Here is a 21,113-nt window from a genome sequence, read left to right as displayed (position 1 = left end):
CGCTCCCTGCCCAACGAGGCCCAAGCTGAGCTTCTCTTAAGGCAGGGCCCTGGTCCAATGCCCCTGCGGAGGGGGAGGCCCTGCTCCTGCAGGGCTCCGGAGAACCCTCGGTCTGTGCAGGGAGGAGGCGGCCGGGTCCTATCGACCGACGGGCGGGAGGTGCGGCCCGGTTACCGGCCCCGGGCCTCCCGCGGCACGGTCGGCGGCTGCCCGCACCCGACATGGCCGCCGCCCTCACCTGACATGGCCGCCGCCGCCTCAGTGCCCGCCCCCCCACCGTGCGCCGTCGCCGTCGCCGTCGCCGTCGCCATGCAGCGCGCGGCGCGGCCGTTGCTGTGGGCCCTGCTCCGCGCCGCGCCTCCATGGCGGCCTCGCCGTCCCCCGCCCGCTCCGCCGCCCCGCTGCCCGCTCTGCACCGCCGCCGCCCCGGGGCAGCCGCAGGCCGCGCACTACCGCCTGGTGTACACCTGCAAGGTGGGCGCCGGGGGGCGATGGCGGGGCGGCGGGGGAGGGCCGCGGCGGCGGCGGGCTGAGGGGAACGGCGCTTCCCAGAGACAAGGCCCCTGTGCGGACGGGCCTCCGCCGGGGTCCGGACCGTGCGCCCGTTAGTGCGGAGCTACACGGCGTCGTAACGCGAGTGCAGTAGACAGAGGTGAGGGAGGGGGAAGGAAACCTTTTAATCGGGTAAATAATTATTTATTTATTTTTTTTTTAAAGTAGAGAAGCTGCAGTTGCCGCCATCATAAAATCCGTTTTGTTTGCTCTGTAGGTCTGCCAGACCCGGTCAGCAAAAACCATTTCCAAGGCGGCCTACCATAAGGGGGTGGTGATCGTGACATGTCCCGGCTGCGGCAGCCACCACGTCATGGCCGACAACCTGGGCTGGTTCTCGGATCTGCAGGGGAAGAGGTGGGTGTGCGGCAGCGCTCGCTGCCGAGCCGCAACGGCGTCCTCCTGCACCCCTACGTTACTTCTTCGATGCTTGGAAAGTGAAGTTCAGAGAAAACCAGAGTATTTGCTGGGTATAAGTCCGTTTCGTCCACTGTCTTAAAGCACACAAAGCTTTATAATCGCCTGTAATTTGACCATTGCTACCCAGGATCCAAATAAAACGCTGTAAAGCTCTGTGACACACAGGCATCCTTGTTGGTGCCAGCCTGTGAATTACTGCCTGTGGGCTGCTTCTGTGCTCCCTCAGGCTTTATCACATCGCTGCTAGGTTTCCCTCCCCAAGCGTTTCAAACGTGCAGACCCATCCGATTTCTAACTTCCTGACATACCTTTAAAAATTTCTGTTTAGCCATAATTGCTAAATCATTGATGCTAATGGATGAAAATAGGCCCAGATGGTTTGGGTGGTTTTATCTGCTTCCCAGGCTCTTTATGGAGAAATACTGTGGTAATGCTCGTGTGTGATTCACTGCGTAGAGTTAATTCTGAGAGCAAAGCGCGAGGGAGCGAGCCTGCGCTTGATTCTTAGGTCTGGCCTTTGCTGTGGTGTCACTGTTGGTTTTCAAATCACTGTTAAGGAATATCGAGGAAATCCTGGCAGCCAAAGGGGAGAAGGTGAGACGTGTGGCCGGTGAGGAAGCCTTGGAACTGCTTCTGGAAAGCTCGGCAGATACCGGGTCTCAAGGTCAGCTCGCAGAGGGAGAAAGCGGGGAAGTCCCCCCCGAGACTGGCGGCAAGGGACAGACCTGACAAGTGGGATTTGTGTCGTTCTGCTGATGGCAAGAGAGACTCTTAACCTTTATTCCCTGATTTCAATGGGAAATTTCTCTGTTAAATAAACTCGGGCATTGGTCTTTCTCTGTTGTGTGTCTTTGTCTTGCATAATTTTGCCTTTGATCAAGCTAATGTTTTTAGAGATGGAGCGCCGATATTTTTCCTGCTACTTGTAGGCAAGTCTTGGTACTTCGGTAACGTCAGGAGCTTTGTTTTCTGCTGAGAGGGGAGCCAGTAGTTTTTTGTCCGTGTGCTTTGGAGTAGGGAGGTGCAGCTGCAGCTGGAGGTTTTAACGATGTCTCCTGGCCCAGGTGTAGCACAGCAGCAGTGGGTTCCAGGCCTGGGGAGATGTGTCCTGTGGGAGAGCAGCAATTGATACCACCTGAGGTGTGCCCCAACCCCCTGTGAGTTTGCAGAAGGGTCACATCACTACCTCTTACTGCAGTCATGTGCTGCTTTTTTCTTTCCCTTGCCATCTTCCAGAGTTTCACTCCTGTGCCGCTTCCATCAGGGCTGAAAGTCCTCTGTCTTGGTGAGTGATGGTGTGAGCTGCCCTGTGGGAGCATCAGCCCCTGCACTGGGGATGATGTGTCGGCGAGCGGTTCCCGGCGTTGGGGTTGTGCAGCTTCCTTGCTGGTGAGGGGGAGGCTGGGCGTGCAGGCAAAAGTAGTGTTTGTGAGGCGTGTTGGAGATAAGTAGGGCAGCTAGAAAGTTGTCTTGGAGTCACTTGACAGATATTGAGGTGCTTGTTAATGCCACTGCTGCATGTTAAGATCAGTTAGAAGAAAAATTAATTCAATACATTAAAAAGTAGGTATTTACCAGCATATTTACCAGTAATTTACCATTACCATACCACCAGGTAGTCATGAATCAGGCAGTGAGGTGATCATATTGCACTTTGTCAGGGCTTACTTCCTCTGCCTGCATGAAAGTTTAACTTCTCTTGAGGTCCATTAGCCTGAAACACAGTGAAGTGTCTGCTTTCTTATGGTTTTAAATTTGCAATCAAAGAATAATTCAGGTTGGAAGAGACCTGTGGAGGTTTCTAGTTCAATGCTCTTGTTCAGAGGAGGATGCTCAGGGTCTTGTCTGGAGTATCTCTGAGGATGGAGATCCCACCTCTTTGGACCCTTGTTCTGGTATCTGACCAATCCCATAGTGAAAAAAACCCAACACCAAACTGAAATTTGCTGTGTTCCAGCTTGCACCCATTACCTGCTTTCCAAGCACTGCGCGCTTCTGAGGAGAGCCTGGCCCTCCGTGCTCCACACTCTCGTTAGCGAGCTACAGAAAGCACTTAGCCTTTGCGTCTCTGGCCTGAACAAACCCAGTTCTTTCAGCCAAGCATGTCCAGGTGATACGGTCCTTAATCAGCCAAGTATTCAAGGAGGGGATTGCATGTATTAATGAGCATTAATGAGTTTACTGTATTCATCTGAAGTGTTCATAGTAATTTTATACGTGTTGCAAGCATGGATCAGGGCGACAGGAAAGCAGTCATGTTTTCCTGTTGGTGTGTAAGTTCAGAGTGATGAAACAGTGTTGAGGGGCAGGAACTGCATCCGTCAGCCGACTTGTGCGTGTTCAGATCCTAGTGAAATACAGCTCTGGAACAACTAGATGCTAGAGTGATATGCGTATTTATTAATTAAGAAATTGCATCTCAGAGCATTGCTCTGTGCTCACCCTGTTGTGAGTTGCTGGCACATATTATCACTCTGCTGGAAGAGTGGTTATTTTATTACCCTTTACCTGAAAATTAGCATTCGGCTTCCATTGTGCTAATGCCTTTGATGGAGTGGAACAGAGCAGCTGTTGCAGCATCTGCGTTGCCTTGGAAACAGTTCATTTACAACCTGACTTTTTTATACAGTTTCCTTACCTTTCTTACCTTTTACTGTGCCCCAGCTACAGAAAGGGGGTGATTGATAGTTTTTCCTGCGTTACAGTAAAAACTGTAGCAAAGTCTGTCAGTGCTGGCTTTCATAGATTTTGGTGTTTGCTCAGTCCAGTGTCCTCTGCCACGAGGTGCTCTGGATGCAGGACAGCGTGCCTGCCTCTGCAGCACCCAGAGCGGAGGCTGGAGGGTGGTGTGGTTTTTGCTGCTGCTTTGAAGGTTCGGGCCAACATCATGGACAGAACAGGAGGCAGCGGATTACAGGGGGTGGGCAAATCCTCAGGCTCAGGCGCTGGTGTGGAGCACAGAGGCTGCAGTACCCAACAGTGCAGGAAATCGGTGCTTCTCGTGACAAAACATTGCGGGGCTTTCAGCTGGAAGGGTAGAGGGTTGCAGTTATGTGAGGGAATTTGCATGTAATGTGGAAGGTTTTGCTGATGCTTTGCAGGTGAAAAAGAATTTTGTGCTCCCTTTTGAAGGGCTTTTTCTTGAAAAATGTTGTGTCACAGGGAAGTGTGTCTGTTCTTGAAAAAGGAGAGCGGTGAGCACGCTTTGTCTAGGAGGAGCCCAGCAGACGGTGTTTGAGCCAAAGACAAAGGAGCAGGGAGAAGCAGCCTTTCTCCTGAACTGGAGGTGTGCGAAGATGGGGAAGAAGGTGCGGTGAAGGCCTGGTGCAGCAGAGCAGAGGAGAGCCACTGAAAGTGCAGCTGACCGGGGTAAGCCTTTGCGGCACAGAGGAGCGGTAGCAATTTCAAGAGGCGGGGGTGGGGGCAAAGCAGGATGGGTGGCAAACATAAAGCTGTTTGCATGTTCCTTAAAGCATTTCACTGTGGCTGTTAAGGGAGGGATCCCGTTTCTGAATCCTGGCCCATAAGAGCTTTTCTGCAAAATGGCAAATACTTTGCCACTTGTTTTCTGCCTCTTTGAGCAAATCCTCCTCTTGTAGTGCAGCCAAAGGCCGGTGTTGCTCTGGCCGGTGTGGGACTCTGATGGGTCGCGTCTGTCAGCTGCAGGGTTACTGGTGTTCTGGCCCGTGCTCAGCAGGAAGGCAGCGGGGTTTGGTGCAGGTGGGTGAGAGGGGGGGCCCTGAGGGGCTGGGAAGCGAGTGGTGATGGGACTCGCTGAGGGCAGGCCTTTGCGCAGGCCCACACAAGAGGCAGGCTGGGGTGCAGAGGGCCATTTGCTGGGGCCACCTGACATAACACCTGCTGCTTTTTTGCTACCAACATGCATGAATGTGTTGTGTGTGCTGTGCAGGGCCGTGCCTCCTGCTGCCTTACACAGAGACAGCAGTTCTAAACCCCACCGTGCCTGGATGTGCTGTGGAGGGCTCAGCTGTACCGAGGATCCACTTGGGAGCCTCTCCGGGGGATTTGCCTGCGGCACTGAAGTGGCCATTGGACAGGTATGTTTCTTTTCTCGTCACATCAGTGCAGGCAGTGAGGAGGGGCACAGGGATCTGTGAAATGAATCACCACTTATTTGTGCTCCTTGCATAGGGTCTAACATAGGTGGGTTCTGGGCCTCCAGGTCCTACGGCAGGGTAGGCAGCGCGGCACAGTGAGCCCGCCACTCAAAACCCTGCACGCATCTGTTGCCACTGTGTCCCTGGGCTGGGCTGTTCAGTGCGGGGGTGGGCCTGCCTTACTGCAAAGCTGTGCAGGAGTTAACTTAGCCCACAGCTGTGTCCTGGCCTAGCGGGGTCCCTGGAGATTGCTATGGAGAGAGCTGCCCAAAGCTGTCCAACTCCAGGCTGAAATTTACAGTGCCTGGGTTCTCCGGGCCAGCGTATCCCTCCTGCAGGCTGAGAGCCTCTCTGGCCAGATGAAGATCAATGATGGCTGGAGCAGTAACAGCACGAGGCTCTGGGGAGGGGTGAGGTAAGTGCGGAGACTCAGCCCTGATGTGACTTGGCAGATGAGCAATACAAAAAGCCCCGTGGGCCTGACATCAGCCCTGCCTCCCGAGTGCCTCTCAGGGCACGTGTACAGCTGAGTAGGAGAGAGCAGTGCCTTGTGTTTCTGCTGGTTTTGTAGAGTTCCTCGTCACCTCCAGCCCTGCACCGGGGACAGCACCTTGCTCTGCGGCAACTCTGCACTTCACAGCTGCTGCAGCAGCGCTCCGTGCCAAACAGTAAGCAGGTCCATTAGTTCTACGCAGGCCCTGGCAATCCCGCGTCTATCCGGCGGGTGTCAGCATCAGAGAGCACATCGCTACGTGAGATGAAGCTCTGCGGGCCGGGCGCCTTGGGAGCAGGGAGGACTGGCCTTGGACAGCCTGGCCAGCACACTGCTGTCTCTGCTGCTGCAGGGTACAGGGGAGCAGCAGCCATTGCAGGCTGTGAGTTGGTCTGGCGATTCCCTCCTGCTCACAGGGGCTCTTTTTCTGTTTGGTAGGTGCCCTGAGCGAGAGAACATTTACTGGACAGCATGTGCTCCCTTCTCCAGCTGCTAAGGACAGCGAGAGACCACGGGTGAGACCCCTCTCATGCACTCACAGTGATTTCACCTGTTCCTGGGAATACAAGGCCCTATCCTTTGCACACCTGGGGGCATGGTTCTGTCCCCAAATCACACAGAGGCTTCTAGCACAGGGCTTCTTGTGTTCAGGCACCAAGAGGCATGAGAATGCCTGATGAGAACAAGCTGGTGGCTCTTCATTAGTCTTTGATCTTTGACTGGCAGCAGCCAGCACAAGTTAGCCAGGCGTGGGAAAACCAGCTGTGACTTGGCTTTATTCTCACACAGCTCAGGATCCAAAATCTGCTACTCTCAGGCCCACTTTCTAGCAAAGTCTAAGGGCCTGCTCATGCCTGCTGTGTTGGAATGAGCTAGGGCTGCTGCCTGCTGCTTTGTGAGTGTCTTTGCTAAGGGCTGATGCCAGGGCTTTGAACAGCACTCGCTGCCCTTTTCCTCTGGTAGCTGCTGCCAGGGAAACAAGACACAGCTTTTGGGCCAGGCGCCGAGAAGGCACCGAGACAGGGCTGAGCCGGAGTCCCAGGCCTGAAAGGAAAGGCTCGGCCGCGTTCCTAGAGGAGGGCTCACACCGACTGAGAAGAGCCAGTCCTTTCTCTGCCACTGCAGGGCTGTGTCTGCCCTGTCGTCCTGGTGACTTCGGGGCTTGGGACAATGCTCTGGACAGGGAATGCTCAGGGCTTTGTGTCTCCCGCCACAGCCGCACAGTCAGATCGATGCTGTGCGTTCAAGGCAGACAGGGCTGGGGATGGTGCTGCTGCCTAAGAGACCAGTGTGCTCTTAATGTAAAGGGATGTATAGGGGAGTGCATACACCCTTTTCTTACACACGGCAGTGTCTGTCACAAGAGCCCACCACCCACCCCCAACCCCATTCCAAAGGGCCAGCATTAGCTCTGCTGTCAGCAAAGCAGCCAAGCTGGCCAAGAAAGAATGGAAATGAATTTTTGTCACTGAAGCTTAGACACAAATATTTATTAAGCACAACCCCCCCTCTTCCCCTTGAGCTGTATTCATTTCTAATATATTAATTCATTTGGCAGATTATTTTTTAGAAAAAAAAGTACCTGTGGGTTGGAAAGTCCCCATTAAAATGACATTAGCAAATGCACATGTAAAAAATAAATAAGCTTGTACATTCAAGTATATGGCAAATAATTAACACCTTTGAAAGCTTAACGGTCAGATTCCAGTTCACCACCTGGCTGAGAGCTGCACAGGCCCGAGCCTGCAGCTGGTCAAGTCGTCATCATCTTCAATGTTTTCCTCCTCTTTAAAAATGCAAGGTGGGTCGGTATGTGGGTGGCTGGGCAGGTCTCCTCTCCCTTCTCTAGAGCCCTGGGCAGCCCCAGGGAGGACCGAGCCTCGGCCGAGCCATCCATGCAGCAGCGTAGCCGGTGAGTGCTCCCTGGTAGCAGGTGAAATGCAGCTACCCCTCCACATGGTCAGTGCAGGCAGGTTAAATGCCCGATGAGCAGCATCACTGGTCTAAAACTTACTGCTGGTTGGAAATGTCTCCATCAAATGTACGTCAAATAGAAAGTGCCGATTTGTTCTCTACAGGAACATACCTGCTTTGGCAGAACTCATTACTGGAGTTTCTGAAGTCCAAGGTAGCCCGTCTGGTCAAGCAAATTAAAAATACTCCACCTCCTGAAGTTAGATGCCTGCTCCCCTCTTCCCTGGGCTTGCTTTTCCAGCTGTTCCAAAAGGGTAAGGAATGGAAGTAAATGTAGACCCTTGCGCTTGCGTGGGGGGTGGAACTGACTTCCCAGCCAGCACCCCAGCGTGCAGCTCTCGTGAGGCTCCATTTATTGAAGACAGATTGTGGAAAACCAGAGGGCCTTGCCGAGAGCAGCTCTGCCGGGGCCCGCAGGGACGGGGAGAAGCTCGGCACTGATTTGGGGAGGAACAAGGGAAGGCAAGGGCTACTGGACACAAAAGGTTGCTCTCCTGACAAGCCGTGGACAGAACACTTTGCTGGCCCTGGAAGCAGGTCATTGCCAAATGAAGGCTTCTGCCTCGCGGCACACTCACCCCACACAGGACAATCCTGCAAGAGACTTCTGGCTCAGCGGCACCGGAGGCGATGAGTTGCCCACGTTGTGCTGAAACAGACGGGCAGAGATTTCCTTCCTCCCTTCCCAGGCACAGGCCCCTGTCTCGGGGCTGCAGTTCGGGCTGCACAGCTGGCAGCTGCCTTTCAGGCTTTGTCCCAGGCTGAAGCTGCTCTTTGCTGGACGGCTGTACTCCAGAGGTAACCAAATTCCACTAAAGCTCGGGACGAGCGAGGCCTTGCTCCTGCTCAGAAGGTCCCAGTACAGCTCTGCACAGGACTGCAGCTGGAGAAGCAGAGGGGGTGTCGCGGGGCTCACTGCAGAGTCCTCAGCAAACCTAAAATAAACTTATGGGTGTGTGGGACCATGACTGCAGCTGGGGCAGGGGTGAGGTCTGAAAGGACCGGTGCAGCTTCTGATTTGGGCTCACTTCCTCCTGTAGAAAGAACAAAGCTGAGCAAGATGTTCCAGGGAAGGACCCAGAGGAATTTGTGTCACCTCGTCAGGCAGGCAAGACAGGAGGACTTCAAAATGGAAAAGGTGCTCTCTTCCCTTCCCTCATTAATTAAAAGTGTTGTGGAAATAAAAGACATCAAGGCTGGAGTTAATTACCCACTCTGGGCTTCTCCTTTGGCTGACAGGATTCTTCCTGTTCCTGGACTGTTCCTGGATTTTTAGGTGATAAGCAAAGGGGCTGCCAAAGTCTTCTTCCCTCGTGCTGTGTCCAGTGTTACAGTGGCCATGTGTCCTAAGAAACCCCCTTGTTTAAAAACCATCACCCATCTCGTGGGCCTTCCTGTAACGCTGCCTCTGCAGCGCAGCCGGGTGCGACACAGCGGAGGGGCAGTTCCTGGGAGAAGTCTGTGGTAGCGCAGGAGCGCTCGGGTTTGAAACCACCTACGCTTTTTTCTTCTTAAAAAACAAAATGAAACCAAAACAACCCCCCCAAACCAAACCCCAGTTCTTAGCTGGAACCAGGCTTCTGCTGCTCCTCTGCTGCCTCCTCCTGGGCTGAGGCCAAATCTACTCGCTGCTCGTCCATGCGTTTGGCCTGGACGCGCTGGATGAGGCTGAAAAAGTCTTCGTCTGGCATCGTAGGGCCACGGGGAATGGAGTCTGGTGGTGCACAGCGCTGGTCGTCTATTCTGGAGGACTGCCCAGGGAGGAGAACAGGCATTAGGGCTGGGAGCAGCGCCCAGGAGGTGTCCGCTCTGCCTGTCCCGGGGTGCAGGGCAGTGGGACCAGCAATGCTGCACCCTGCTGTGGGCTGCAGCGTAAGGGAAGAGCAGTGACCCAGCCCAGGGGGTAGGCACCGTGTGGAAGGTGGCTGCTCCAGCCACCTGCTCACAGCCCTCAGTACAGGGTAAAAAGAAGGACCTGGAGGCAAAGGCAAGTACCTGCCCGGGTGCCCAGGGCTGCGGGGGGGTGGCTGCTCGCCACAGCCCCTCCCAGCAGGGCAGGTGAGATGAGGAGACGGCATTTGCCTGTTGGGGAGAAACTAATCCCCCACACAGCACAGTCCCCCCTCCAGCTCAGCAGCCCACCCAGCCCCACTCCGGTACCTGACACTTCATGAGCATGTTGAAGAACTCATCCCCGGGCTCCTGGGCGTCCCCCTCCACACGCAGGTGCCCCAGGTTGTTGTGTGTTATCCGGAGGCCTGGCAGGTTGCCCACGTTGGCCCGCTGGTCATCCAGCCGTCTGCTCTGGGAGCTGGCGATGAGATCGAAGAACTCCTCCGTCTGCGGAGACGCCATTAGGGAGGACTGTGCTGTGAGTGGGGAGAGGGGCACACGCCAGGGTCACAGCTCTGCCTGCTCATGCCTGAGCTGCAGCTCCGCTGTGTGCAGAAAACCCAAATCCTCGTCACCAAACTGCTGTTCAACCACCCGGGCTGCAGCCGAGCCTTACACAGTCCCCTGAGGGACAGGGGCTGAGGTAGGATGCTGCCTTCTTATGTGACCGACAGCATCTCCTGCCACCCTGCACGGGGGAGCAGGAACAACGTGAAACCAACAAGTGTTAAGGGGAGCAAAACCCACTGCCCCATCTCGCAACCACTCGCTCCCTTTTCTGAAGGCCGGTGCTATCGCACAGCCCTTGGTACCCGCCTCCCAAAAAGGCCTTGGGCTGCATCCCTGGAGCTGCCCTGCACGAAGGGCGAGCAGGGCCGGCTGCGAGGAGCCTGCCTGCACACAGCTCCCAGCCCAGCAGCCTTTAGGCTGCCTTCCCTAGGGGAAGCAGAAAAGCTCCGGTTCAGCAGAGCTGTGGTTTCCATGTCCAGGTGTCCCCCAAGGGCTGTCCCCGCTGCCTCCAGCACGCTCCCTGGCCAAAAACTTCTCAAATGAACACATCCAATTTATGGGGCTGGGCTGTGAAAACAGCGCGGTACAGTACACTCCCGAGCTCGCCTCCCGCAACCAGCCTGCACAAACCTGTCGGGCAGCAAAGGGGGAAAGGAGGTGCCTTGGCAGGGTAAAGAGCCTCACGTACTCATCTCCCGCTGCTGGAGCTCCCACGAGGGGTCCCTGCTATTCACTGCGCTTCAGTCAGCTCCTGGAGGACACCAAAGCTGCCGCCTCGGCCCAGAAGATCCACTTCCCCGACATTAATCGCTGCCTGTGAGTGATCCCTGTTGTTTCCAGCACAACTACAGGCAGCTTCCACTGCTGCTTCCACTCTGGTTTCCACCTCGAGCCAAGAGGTGCCACTGCACAAGGGCCAACCCGCACCGTGCTCAGGGCACGGCGCTGGGCACACACCGGTGATTGCAGGTGAGCACAGAGTTCCTGAGCACGTGTTTGGCTCGGTGACGGGCACCCTGCACGGGTCCCAAGGGCCGGGTATAATTACAGGCAGGAAATCAGCCTGGCAGCGCCACGCACCTGGTGGCACACCCTTCCCCAGCCCCCCAAAAGCCCGGCCTCTTTGGGCCAGCTCAAGCAGAGGCACTGCCGGGGAGAGCCCTGCAGACGCTCCGGCCGTCAGGAGCTGCAGGACCTGCGTCACAGCACGCGCGGCAAAAACACTTGTGGGCTCTGGTTCTTCTCATCCCGCGGAGCGGAGCCAGCCCGGGCTCACTCTGCCGGGAGAGAGCTGGCACGAACTGGCAGCAGGGGGTCCCGCTCCAGAACCTATACATATAATCTATGCTAACCTATACATACCATCTACACTCTGTAAACCCTTGGGGGGAGTATCCTGCCCAGACACCCAACATGCCTGGTGCTTTCTAGCCACGGGGGAGCACTGGAGGAGCCCTTGGGCCCTGTACAGCCGGAGCACAGCTGTGCACAGGCGGTGTCCCCAGCCTTGGCACGCCTGCTCCGGGTGGCACCGCGTTGGCTGGCACGGGACAAAGGGAGGATTGTCAGACACGGCACACGAGCAATGCCGGGACCTCGGCAAAGCGAGCGAGTCACCCCCCAGCCCTGGAAACGCCTCTCGGGCAGCGCTCAATGGAAAGAGCCTCTTGGCTCCTGGCAGCTGCCGGGCAGTGAAACGCTCCCAAACAACAGACACTGCGCTTGGGACAGGGACAAGCAAAAGAAAACCGTAAGAAATCCGGCCCAGTTGGTGTTACTGTGCCCCGAGGCTCCCAACACGACGTGCTCTTTTTAGAGCCCCAGCTCATGCGTTTCTGCAACTCTACAAAAATCTCAGCACTGACACAAAGACGAGTTTCTTCCACTCACAGTTAAACCTTGCTCACAACGAAACCTTGAAAATAACATGTCTGAAAGGCTCAGAGACCAAACGAGAGCTGAACAGAACGTGTGCCTACTTGTACATTCTTTATAAAGCTTCGTATTTTAAACCCAGTCTCCTAAATTACACAGTTGTTACAGCCAAATGCACTTCTGTATCAGAAACGTGTATCTTGAAAAAGCGATGCTCATTTCCACCCTATTTTTAGAAGATAAAAACCCGCTCGTGTCACAGCCAACCTGCCTTCCTGCCGCAGCCTGACCTTCTCCGTGCGGCTTTGCTCTCGCTGCCACTTCATCCCCTGCTCCTGGCACCTACTTCTCCGAGCAGTCTTGTGCTGCGGCTCTTGCCGCACTCGGAGGGACGTCAGCGGTCTCCTCCCCTCCTGTTTGTACTTCATTCATTTGGAAAGCGATAAACAAACCCATCCGTTCAAATGAAGTGTTTGGAGCCCTTTGTGATGGTGCTTAAGTGTGAAAGTGTGACCTGCACATTTTAGTGCTTCTCTCCAGCTTGGTTTAAACAAAGGACCTCAACGTTGTATCATAAAAAAAGACATGAAACTGTAGTATAAACACAGACCTGACCTGCCTTTCCTGTCCCGTCTATTTGTCAGACAGCTTCCTCGATTTATCCCTGTTCCTCCTACGGGTGAGCTGTCAGCCTGCTGGACCTTCCTAGTGTTTATCCATCCTTCTGGCTTCTCTGCTTTTCCACATCACCTATCGCCACAGCATCCAACAACTGTACAAGATCCAGAAGTTTTTCCTCCACGGCAACGCTATGAGAAAAACTGTCAATACTTCAACTTGCCTGAGAAACCCACCCCAGGCCTCTGCGTGCCCCCGCTCTCCAGGCTCTCACAAGGCTCCCTCAGTAACAACCATCAGCATCTTCCTCCTGGAGATGCTGCCAGAGGCAGAACTCCTCGTGCCAACCTCACTGTTCAGAAACCAAGACCTCCTAAAGATCCATACTGAAAAAATCCAAGTATATTTTGCATTTCTCTTGCTAATTTACTCTCTAAGCCTCAGTTCACATTCTCCAGCCTTTCCCTCAGCAACCATTAACATAAGAATGTTTCTTCCTTTCTTAAATAATGACAGAGATTGCCAAAGAACTGCTGAATTCAGAGAACTGAGGCTTGGGGAAAACATCACAAGGTTCCCAGTAAGAGCACGACAGCTGGCCACACCACGGGAGCAGCATCACTCCCATAGTAACACTGACTTATAAACGCGTCGGTGCTTACATATCCGTTCTTCCAAGGCAGGGACCGGCGTGGCAGCTGCCTCTGCAGCCTCCGATGGGCATTCTTCCAAGGGGCAGCGCTGATCATCCATCCGGTTGCTCTGGAACTTGCTCAGCAGGTCAAAGAAGCATTCCTCATCCGAAGGGGTCCGGTTGATTTTCTGGAAAGACAGTGAAATACAGAAGAGAGTCAGAACACCCCAAATAGCTCTGGCGTGGCCTCGGCAATGCGTCTCCCGGTCTGTTCGGAGGCCGGCTCCTGGCTGTGCTCACAGCTTGCCAAGCTCCACAGCCTGCCAGGGGTCACTGCTACTTGGTCCCTCTGTCCTCCTGGCTCTGAAATAACCTCTCCCTTTTTCCCTTGCCGCCCTTCGGTGAGGACAATCTACCGCCACCCTCTCAGAGAGGGCCACAGGCAGAGCATCCTGAAGGTCCCCTCTCCCTCTGGGACCCCTGCGTGGGAGCGGGGTGAAGAGCTGCTCTGCGGAACAGGGCATCCATGGAGAGCTGTGGCCGTCCCCAGAGGCTCTGGGCACTTCTGCAGCCCAAACCAAAGCCAGGCTCCTACCAGCGAGCGGACGAGCCCCAGGCAGAGCAGCCTCCGTTGCTGCAGTGTCTTGAGCACCCAGAACAAACTGGAGGCAGAAGAGGAAAGAGGGGAGGAAAGGGCACAGCATTCACCCTGGCACAGCTCCGCGGGGAAGAGGAGCTTTGGGCTGGCAAAGGGGTGGGTTCAGAGAGGGACCGTGGTCAGGAGTGCAAGGGACAAAGGGGAACCGTACGGAGACCCTGGCTGAAGCTCGACTCAGGCACGCCAGCATTCAGCTGTCCTTTAGAACCAGCTAATTTTAACCTTTGCGGGCCACTGCCCCCTGCACTCCCAATGCTGCTTCCTTTTGGTGCTCCTGGATCCTCAGCACATCACTGCTCGTAACAGTCACCGAGCTGCAAATGCCACAAAATTATAGTTTTTCAGGGAAACGGTTCTTGCATGAGCGCCCCAAATAAGCACCTTGCACTAGACAGTGATATATTTATGTCGTGCTGCAGAAGGGTTTGCGTCTGAGGAAGCCTTTCAAAAGCGCTGTGCTTTGTCCAGTTCCAGTGCAGAGAGGGGCTGCGTGTCCTGCTCTGGAGCAACCAGCATGGTAGGAACAGCCGATCTTCCCGAGGAGCCACTCAGAGCGGGATATAAAATTAGACAGCGATAAGAGGGGCATCTGCCAGGCGCAGGAAGCCGGCGCGCTGAGCTGGTCCCACCAGATGCTGGAAAAAATACCACAACAGAAACCAACCAAAAACTCCTACAACTGGGTCTGCCTGTGCTGAGCTATTTTCCAGCAAGGGTTTGGGGAAGGCCAGTCCAGGAAGGGGCACTGGGACCCTCCTGGGGAGCAGCACACCCGGCTGGAGAGAGCGCGGGGAGAGCCGGCCCGGAGCGCCAGGCCTCCCAGCGGAGAAAGGGATCTCTCCTTGGCTGTGCATGAAGCAAAGCCCCTCTCCCAGCTCTGCCACTGGCCATCCTGGGCGGACTGCGAGCCCTCCCTCTCCTACCACGCGTGGTGCCATTCCCAGCAGAGAGCTCTTCGCCGGGACAGAGGCACCCAAAGCACTTCAAGGGAGTTCTGGGCTGGGGAGAGCCTTGTGCTGACAGGGTTAAAGCCACAAGTTGGATTCAGTGACTGAAGGGAAACAATTTTCCCGTATGCTAAGCGAAGCAGATGAGATGCACTCAGCTTCTATTTAGGGCAGCGTCAAAATTAGCAGCAGGCCAGAGAGGAACATTAGCAATGTGGGAGCTGATCGGGGAGGGGAAAAACCCCTCTCACCTCTTTCCACGTGCCGACCCGCTAATGAAACAGCGGCTCAGATGGACCCTCTGAACCATCAACAGTTGCACCTTGGAAATCAAGGCTTGCTTGGGCTGGAACCGAGGATGAACTACATCTCTCACAGCTCTGCTATGTCAGCTTGCGTGACCCAAATTTCAGGCTAGAGGAGGAAGCCGGCTCATTCACACCAAACCTCCCTCTAGCTTCCCCGCAACCACACGGAGTAAATCAGAGCAGTCACAGGTCCGCAGGAGAAGTTTTGAATTGCAGGGAGCAGCCGGGCAGCGCGTTGGCCAGAGCCCCCAGCTCAGGGCTTCCCCCCAGCAGAGACCAGATTCCCCCCGGGGCGCATCCTGCCAGGGAACCTGCAATTCTCCGCATCAGGATCTCTGCTCAAAACGTGCCTGGGAGAGAAAAGGATGCTCCGAATCAGTATGAAGAGCAGCCAGTGCATGCGAAGTGCGGGACAGGGCTGGCTGCATGCCTGGCTACCTCCCGGTACAGCGGCACACCCAGAGGGGCAGGCGGCCGGTGCCTGCGGGCCAGCATTAGGGCTAGCACGTGCTTTGCCAGGCTGGGACGTGGGTGCCACAGGGCCCGCTGACGCCAGGCTCCCTCCAGCGCTGCCCCGGCCAAACCGTGCCCCAGGTCTGCACCTCTCTAATTAAAATGCCCAAATACGACAAGGTGCGGAGCGCTCGGCTCCCCCCACTCACAGTCTGCTCCTGGCCCCAAGGATGGAGCTATGAGGGCAGATGGATGTGCAATCACACCCTGGGGCCCACCATCTGCTGCCAAGCTGTGCTTGCCCAGGGCTTGGCACATCCAGGATGGTCAGGAGGCTTCCTGAGAGCCAGGGCATCCCCTAACGGGGCTGAGCGACAGTCCTGCGATAGCACAGACACACAACAACCGGTCACCACCGGCCCAAGACCCAGAGCCCTAAATGGTTCCTGGGCAGCAGCTTTGGTTTCCAGCCCCGAGACCGCTTCTCACCCCACGGCTGGGGTCCCTGCCTGGCCTCATCCCACATCCTCTGCCTCTAGCACCGTAACTGCCCAAATCTGCCAACTGTTGTTTTCCCCTGGTCAGACAGTCCCCATCGTGGGCAAATCTACCCCATTTGCACTGGGCAGAGGGACCCGGGGCTGGCACCCACAGCCTGGGGGCTGCTGGTACTGCAGAGATCACCCCCGGGCAGCTTTGGCTGCAAACATGCTGCCCCTCGGCACGGGCACAGAGACACATGCGCCTCTCCCCACACAGGGACAAGGACAAGCAAGGAGCCTCTGCTCCTGCTCCCTGACCTCGGCAGGACAGGGATGGCCGTTGCCTCAGGCGGGCAGAGGTCCCGTACATGGCAGGGGTCAGAGCCTTGTTCCCATTCTCTGTGAGTGGTATTTCCCCCCGGACACTGCCAGCTGAGCAACCTGGCTAAGGACAGGCCGGGAGCGCGAGCCGCTCACCTGAGACAGGTCTCCCTCGCTGGGAAGCATCCAGACTTCCACAGACATTTATTTGCTGGTGGATGAGCAGGCTGTTTAACCTGCCAGGTTGGATCCGGGATGCGTAAAGCACAGCTGAGGTGTTGGAAAGGCAGCAAAGAGCAGCTGAGGGGGGAGACGGGGTGCCTGCTGCCGCTCTCCCTCCCCCTGCAGCGATGTCCCCCCGGGGACCCCCTCAGCTTGGCCAGGACCGAGGTCCCTGGTGCTGGGGCTGCCCCAAGCCCCTGCCTCTCCCAGGCTGCAGGTCGCTGCCCTGCGGAGCACAAATGCATCCTTATTTCCTCTCTGATAAACTCTCACTCATGCTAAATAAAACCTTTCACAACCTCTGGCCGAGGAGGTCCTGGGCTGCCCAGCTCTGCGCCCCACGCAGGGCCCAGACCAGCATCTCATGGAGAAATCCCTCGGACTGGCTGCTCGGGGCACGCAGGCGAGGCCAAGGCTGAAGCCATCCCCGTCAAAGCAAAACAAAGTCAGAACAGACTCCTGGGCCTACACCCCCTTGGCCATTTTCACTCGGACGCAGGAAAGCCATTAAACAAATGTAGAAGGACTTAATTGCGAGAACTAAATCACTTTCCAGCTCCCAACACCCGAAGCCACAGCCCACAAATACCCCGCGGGGTTTCCACCCTTGGATGCCGCTGCCCACCGGGGGCTCTGCGGAGAAGAGCCCTTCTCTGACACGTTCCCGAGCCCCATCTTGGGATCGGCAGAGGACATTTTAATTATTTCTGTGCTAGTTTCACATGGTGTTCCCATGCCTGAGGTCTCCGAGGTCCCTGTGGAGCAGGACACGGCACTCCTTGGCAGGCAGAGGAGGGGGGGTCCTCATGCCCAGCCCCACACGCACATCCCAGGCCAGAAGCAGTTAAGTCTTTGTTTGGAGCAGGGCAATGCCATCGGCACCGTGGCTTGGGCTTTCTGCTCCATGATGCTGCTCCAGCTCCCGGGCAGCACCCTGTCCCCAGTCCCGTTTCACACCCGAGCAGCCCATACCCACCGACAGCCCCGGCTGTGCTCTCCCACCGCACACCAGCGCCTGCTGTTGGAAATACCCTCAACCCAAAGGCTCTGGTGACGGTGGTTTCTCCCACAGCTTCCTGCTGCCCCCACAGGTTTCAAGTCAGCGCGGGCAGAGCTGGAGGGCTCCCCGGGGAGCAGCGTCAGCCAGAGCGGGATGCAGCTCTCCCTGCACCTGCTGCTGAGCCCCGCCAAAAGCCTGCCTGATCGTGGCTGCACGACAACACGCTCCCAGGTTGCTCAGGGACAGGGCTCCAGAGGCCCCCAAGGACCACGGCAGACGATCTCTGTGCTGGCAGAGCCATGGCACGTCCCCCAGCGATTCCTGCCGCTGCCACGTACTGAAAGCACCTGCTGTACCATGCATGCGTGAGCAATCCCCTTCGAAGGGAGCGCTGCCCAGCAGACCAAACTGCAGATGCTCTCATGAGCTACCCAAAGGGCCAAACCTTGTTCCTCTGTCAGATCAGCTCCTCTTTTTGTTCCTCTCCTCTTTGGTCCCCCTCCTCTCCTCCAGGCTCAACATCCCGCAGACCTGCCTCAATGCAGCAAGGGCTCGTCACACTCGAGGACTGCTCACTCCGGCTTCACCCAGCCCTGCGAGGGGGCTGGCGCTGCCCTACCTGTGGGCAGAACCTGCTGCCCAGCGGCTGATGGACCCCAGCGGGTCTGGCACAGTGGATCCAGCTCAGGAGCTGCTGCTCGAAGGCGGTCTGGTCCTGCCGTGTGGGCCAGGTCAGGGACGAGGTGAGGACAGCAGTAGGTTCAGGGATAACACAGCAGTTTTCACCGTTACTCCCACAGCATCCTCTCAGAGAGCACTGCCTTGGCATTTATGTGTCCACCGCCAATCCCTCCTTCTCACCTTATTTAGGTAAGACGACAACCTGGAGGTGAAGTGACTTGACCGTGGCCTGCAGTGACGCAGTGGCAGAGCTGGGACAGGACCCAGCAATCTGTCCCCAGGGACAAGCTCTTGACTGCAAACAGTTCTTGGAAAAATTGCACCCCTTGTTTTAGCAGGGAGTTATCTGCCCAGGGCCTGGCAGATATTCATCCCAACACATCTATGCCCGCGTGCCATACCTTATCTGTCTCTCCCTCTATAAACCAGATGCATCACAACTGCTCACCTACTTTTTTCAAGGCAGTTGACTCCAAAATCACCAGGCAGGAGCGGGGCTGGGGTGGTGCTGGTGATTGCCAGTGCCGGGAGCACTTTATCCTGCGCTGCCCCGCTGCCTGCCAGTCCCCCGCACGCGGCTTTGCTTTATCCCTGCATCACCACAACACCTTGTCTTGGAGGAAACTGTCACGGAGGCCAGCACCGCTGGCACGGCCACGACCCCAAACCCTCTCACCTTGCGGGTGCATCACGCACTGACCTGACCCCCCTGCCTCATCGCTTCACCTGGTGAAAGGCACCGGAGGGGAGGTTTGGAAAGAACCTCCCAGAAGGTGAGTGGAGGCTGGAGGAGAGGAGTGGAAGGAAACCCCTGGCCAAAAGCCTCGGTCTGTTTTACCGAGAGGTGAAATGTCTGGAGCATCATCCCTGAACTCAGGGCTCTCCCAGTCGCCGGCCGCCAACGGCTCGGTGCTGGCTGGATTCTCCACTCCTTGACGAGACCATCATCTTCAGAGTCAGAAAAGCTGTTGAACTTGTCCAGTCTTTGCTGAGGACAGCACTTCCCTTTCAATGCCAATCCTTGCGCACTGCTGCCACGCTCCCTCCCGACCGGCCGGGCTGGCCGGCAGACACCCCGTCCTCCCCCAGTGAGTACTGACGTACGGGTATGGAGAACCACCAACCGCACTTGCCACGCTCTGCTGCAAGACATCGGCAGACACCCGAGCAGCCTGTGCATTGCTTGAATCTATTTCCCATAAATTTGCAAAAATGTTAGTACTAAAAAGTTCAAACGGAGGCTACCTGAAAACTTTAAAAAAACCACACCTACACAGGCAGTATCCAAGCCCTGGCCCGAGTAAATCTCTCTCCTGTTTCTCTGTATCTACCTCCCTTCTCTTACTCCCGATCTGGCCTCTCATTTCAGAGGATAGAAGGGAAACAAAAACAAAACCCGAGTTTTACTTACTGACCCCAGCAGCCAGCTCTTCCCCAGGCTCCAGCTTTTACATGTCCACGGGCAGGAAGGTCCTCACCTCGCAGGGCAGAGCCGGGCGATGCGGGGCTGCTGCTTTGATGCTCGTTAGCTGCCGCTAGCAGCCAGGGAGAGCTCTCCCCAGCTCCGGCTGCCGGAGCAGAGATTTATGCGGAGCGCGCAGCCATGTGAAGAACGTCGCCAGCACCAATGACCCGCTGGGTGCGAGATGCAGCTTAAAGCGACAGCCCTGCTCGCCACGCTCCTCCCGGAGTCACTCCTGTGCCCTCGCACCGGGGGGTGGGCTCCAGCGAAGCTCCTCTCTGCCTCACCTCGCTGCCACGATCCCAGCGTTATTAGATGATGCTCTTAAACACACAGCGGAGCTATGTGAATATTTAGCTTTCCTTCCACCTCCTCACCTCCTACCCACCACACACACTTTACCTTAAAAATAGATTGGGATCAATTTTCCTAAACTACATCTGCAAACACACTCAGCTCTACAGGCACACGCACCACGACGGTAAATGCGCTGTGCACATACAGACACAATACGATCACTCAGATTTAAAGCACCAAAATATTGAAGGACCATTTTTAGCTCCTGATAGTCCTCCTGCTCCTCATATTATTAGATAAGTGATATTTTTTTTTTGTCCTATTGCAAGAGCCAAAGATGCTCAGCCATAAACATCTCTTAATTTAAACGTACCACTGTTTAACAGAGGGAAATTTCTAATTGCAACAAGGTTCTAAACATGGAAAGATAGAAATGCTACACAACAGCCAAAGAGCTGTTCTGACCTCCCGTTTGTGAAATGTGAATGTGAAATGGGAAATTCTGACAGTGAAATGGGTCACTGGAAAGAAAAGCCGCTTGCCAAAGGCTGCTTTGGCACAGGGCAATGGCAAAAAGGAGAGAGAGTCCCATCGGCACCTTTGGCTCCCTGTCCACACTGTCTTACACTTTATTCTCATTTTTCATTGCAGAAGTAGGAAATTTCTTTACCCTGAACAAATGCAGCTTTTGGGGACTGCCTGTGCCTCTCCATAGCAGTAAATTTATTTCCAGGAGTCACACAGTAATTGGAAACGTGGGAACTATGTGGGGTCTGAGATCAGGACTCCTGGCTCGGTACCTGGCCACTGCCAGGCTGTGCACGGGGCACATCGGGTCCCAGCCCCGTCCTGTGCCCAAGTGGGGCTGTGAAGCCTCAGGGGGCTTGGCAACGATCCTGGGCCCAAGGGCAAGGCATCGGGGACGCATAAAGCATCTCCAGAAGGAGAGCAGCAGGGCTGGGGCAGCCGTGAACCGTGAATCCATGGGTGCCCAGGAGGCTGACAGGGGAGGGGGCCAGGCTGTGCAAACACAAGCACTGGAGCAACAAGTGATAAAACCCCCTGTGCTGATGAGGCACGGGCAGAACTGCCGCGGTGGGGATGCTGCAGGCACGAAAGATGGACAACCCCGGAGCAGCAGCGATGCTGGCCAGGATCTGTCCTGTGGGGCAGCCCCATCTGCCGTGTGCCAGGA

General features: G+C 55.9%; 2 protein-coding genes across 15 annotated transcripts in view; one reads left to right on the top strand and one right to left on the bottom strand.

The window, feature by feature from the left end:
- The first annotated feature begins 18 nt into the window (after positions 1 to 18).
- DNLZ (DNL-type zinc finger) lies at positions 19 to 8,745 on the top strand. Of its 11 annotated transcripts, none has more exons than XR_010073398.1 (8): positions 481 to 652; positions 770 to 909; positions 4,135 to 4,341; positions 4,883 to 5,030; positions 5,429 to 5,505; positions 5,662 to 5,758; positions 6,022 to 6,098; positions 7,662 to 8,745. XR_010073398.1 is itself a non-coding variant. In XM_063353093.1 (3 exons), exons 1-3 carry the CDS (start codon positions 58 to 60, stop codon positions 1,699 to 1,701), a joined length of 729 nt encoding a protein of 242 aa, XP_063209163.1. In that variant the 5' UTR covers positions 19 to 57; the 3' UTR covers positions 1,702 to 1,809. The 11 variants fall into 11 exon arrangements, 1 of the variants encoding a protein (XP_063209163.1); XR_010073397.1 differs by having other exon boundaries at positions 5,413 to 5,505; XR_010073396.1 differs by having other exon boundaries at positions 5,392 to 5,505.
- Positions 8,746 to 8,789: 44 nt separating this feature from the next.
- Positions 8,790 to 21,113, bottom strand: part of GPSM1 (G protein signaling modulator 1) — a 79,789-nt gene continuing 67,465 nt past the window's right edge. The window contains exons 1-4 of one of the 4 annotated variants that reach the window (XM_063353087.1): positions 19,571 to 19,951; positions 13,116 to 13,275; positions 9,718 to 9,926; positions 8,790 to 9,308 (exon numbers count right to left, since the gene is read on the bottom strand). In XM_063353087.1, the coding sequence (XP_063209157.1) occupies positions 9,120 to 9,308; positions 9,718 to 9,926; positions 13,116 to 13,206 (489 nt within the window). In that variant the 5' untranslated portion in view covers positions 13,207 to 13,275; positions 19,571 to 19,951 and the 3' untranslated portion in view covers positions 8,790 to 9,119. Of the gene's footprint in view, positions 9,309 to 9,717; positions 9,927 to 13,115; positions 13,276 to 17,923; positions 17,949 to 19,570; positions 19,952 to 21,113 lie in introns of those variants that run through there. The other 3 variants (XM_063353086.1, XM_063353088.1, XM_063353085.1) reach the window with 3 other exon arrangements.

This window comes from Chroicocephalus ridibundus, chromosome 15 (genome assembly GCF_963924245.1).
Source record: "Chroicocephalus ridibundus chromosome 15, bChrRid1.1, whole genome shotgun sequence".
NCBI classification, from domain to species: Eukaryota; Metazoa; Chordata; class Aves; order Charadriiformes; family Laridae; genus Chroicocephalus; species Chroicocephalus ridibundus.
The sequence above is the reverse complement of the archived record's forward strand: the minus strand, read 5'-3'. Positions and strand labels throughout refer to the sequence as shown.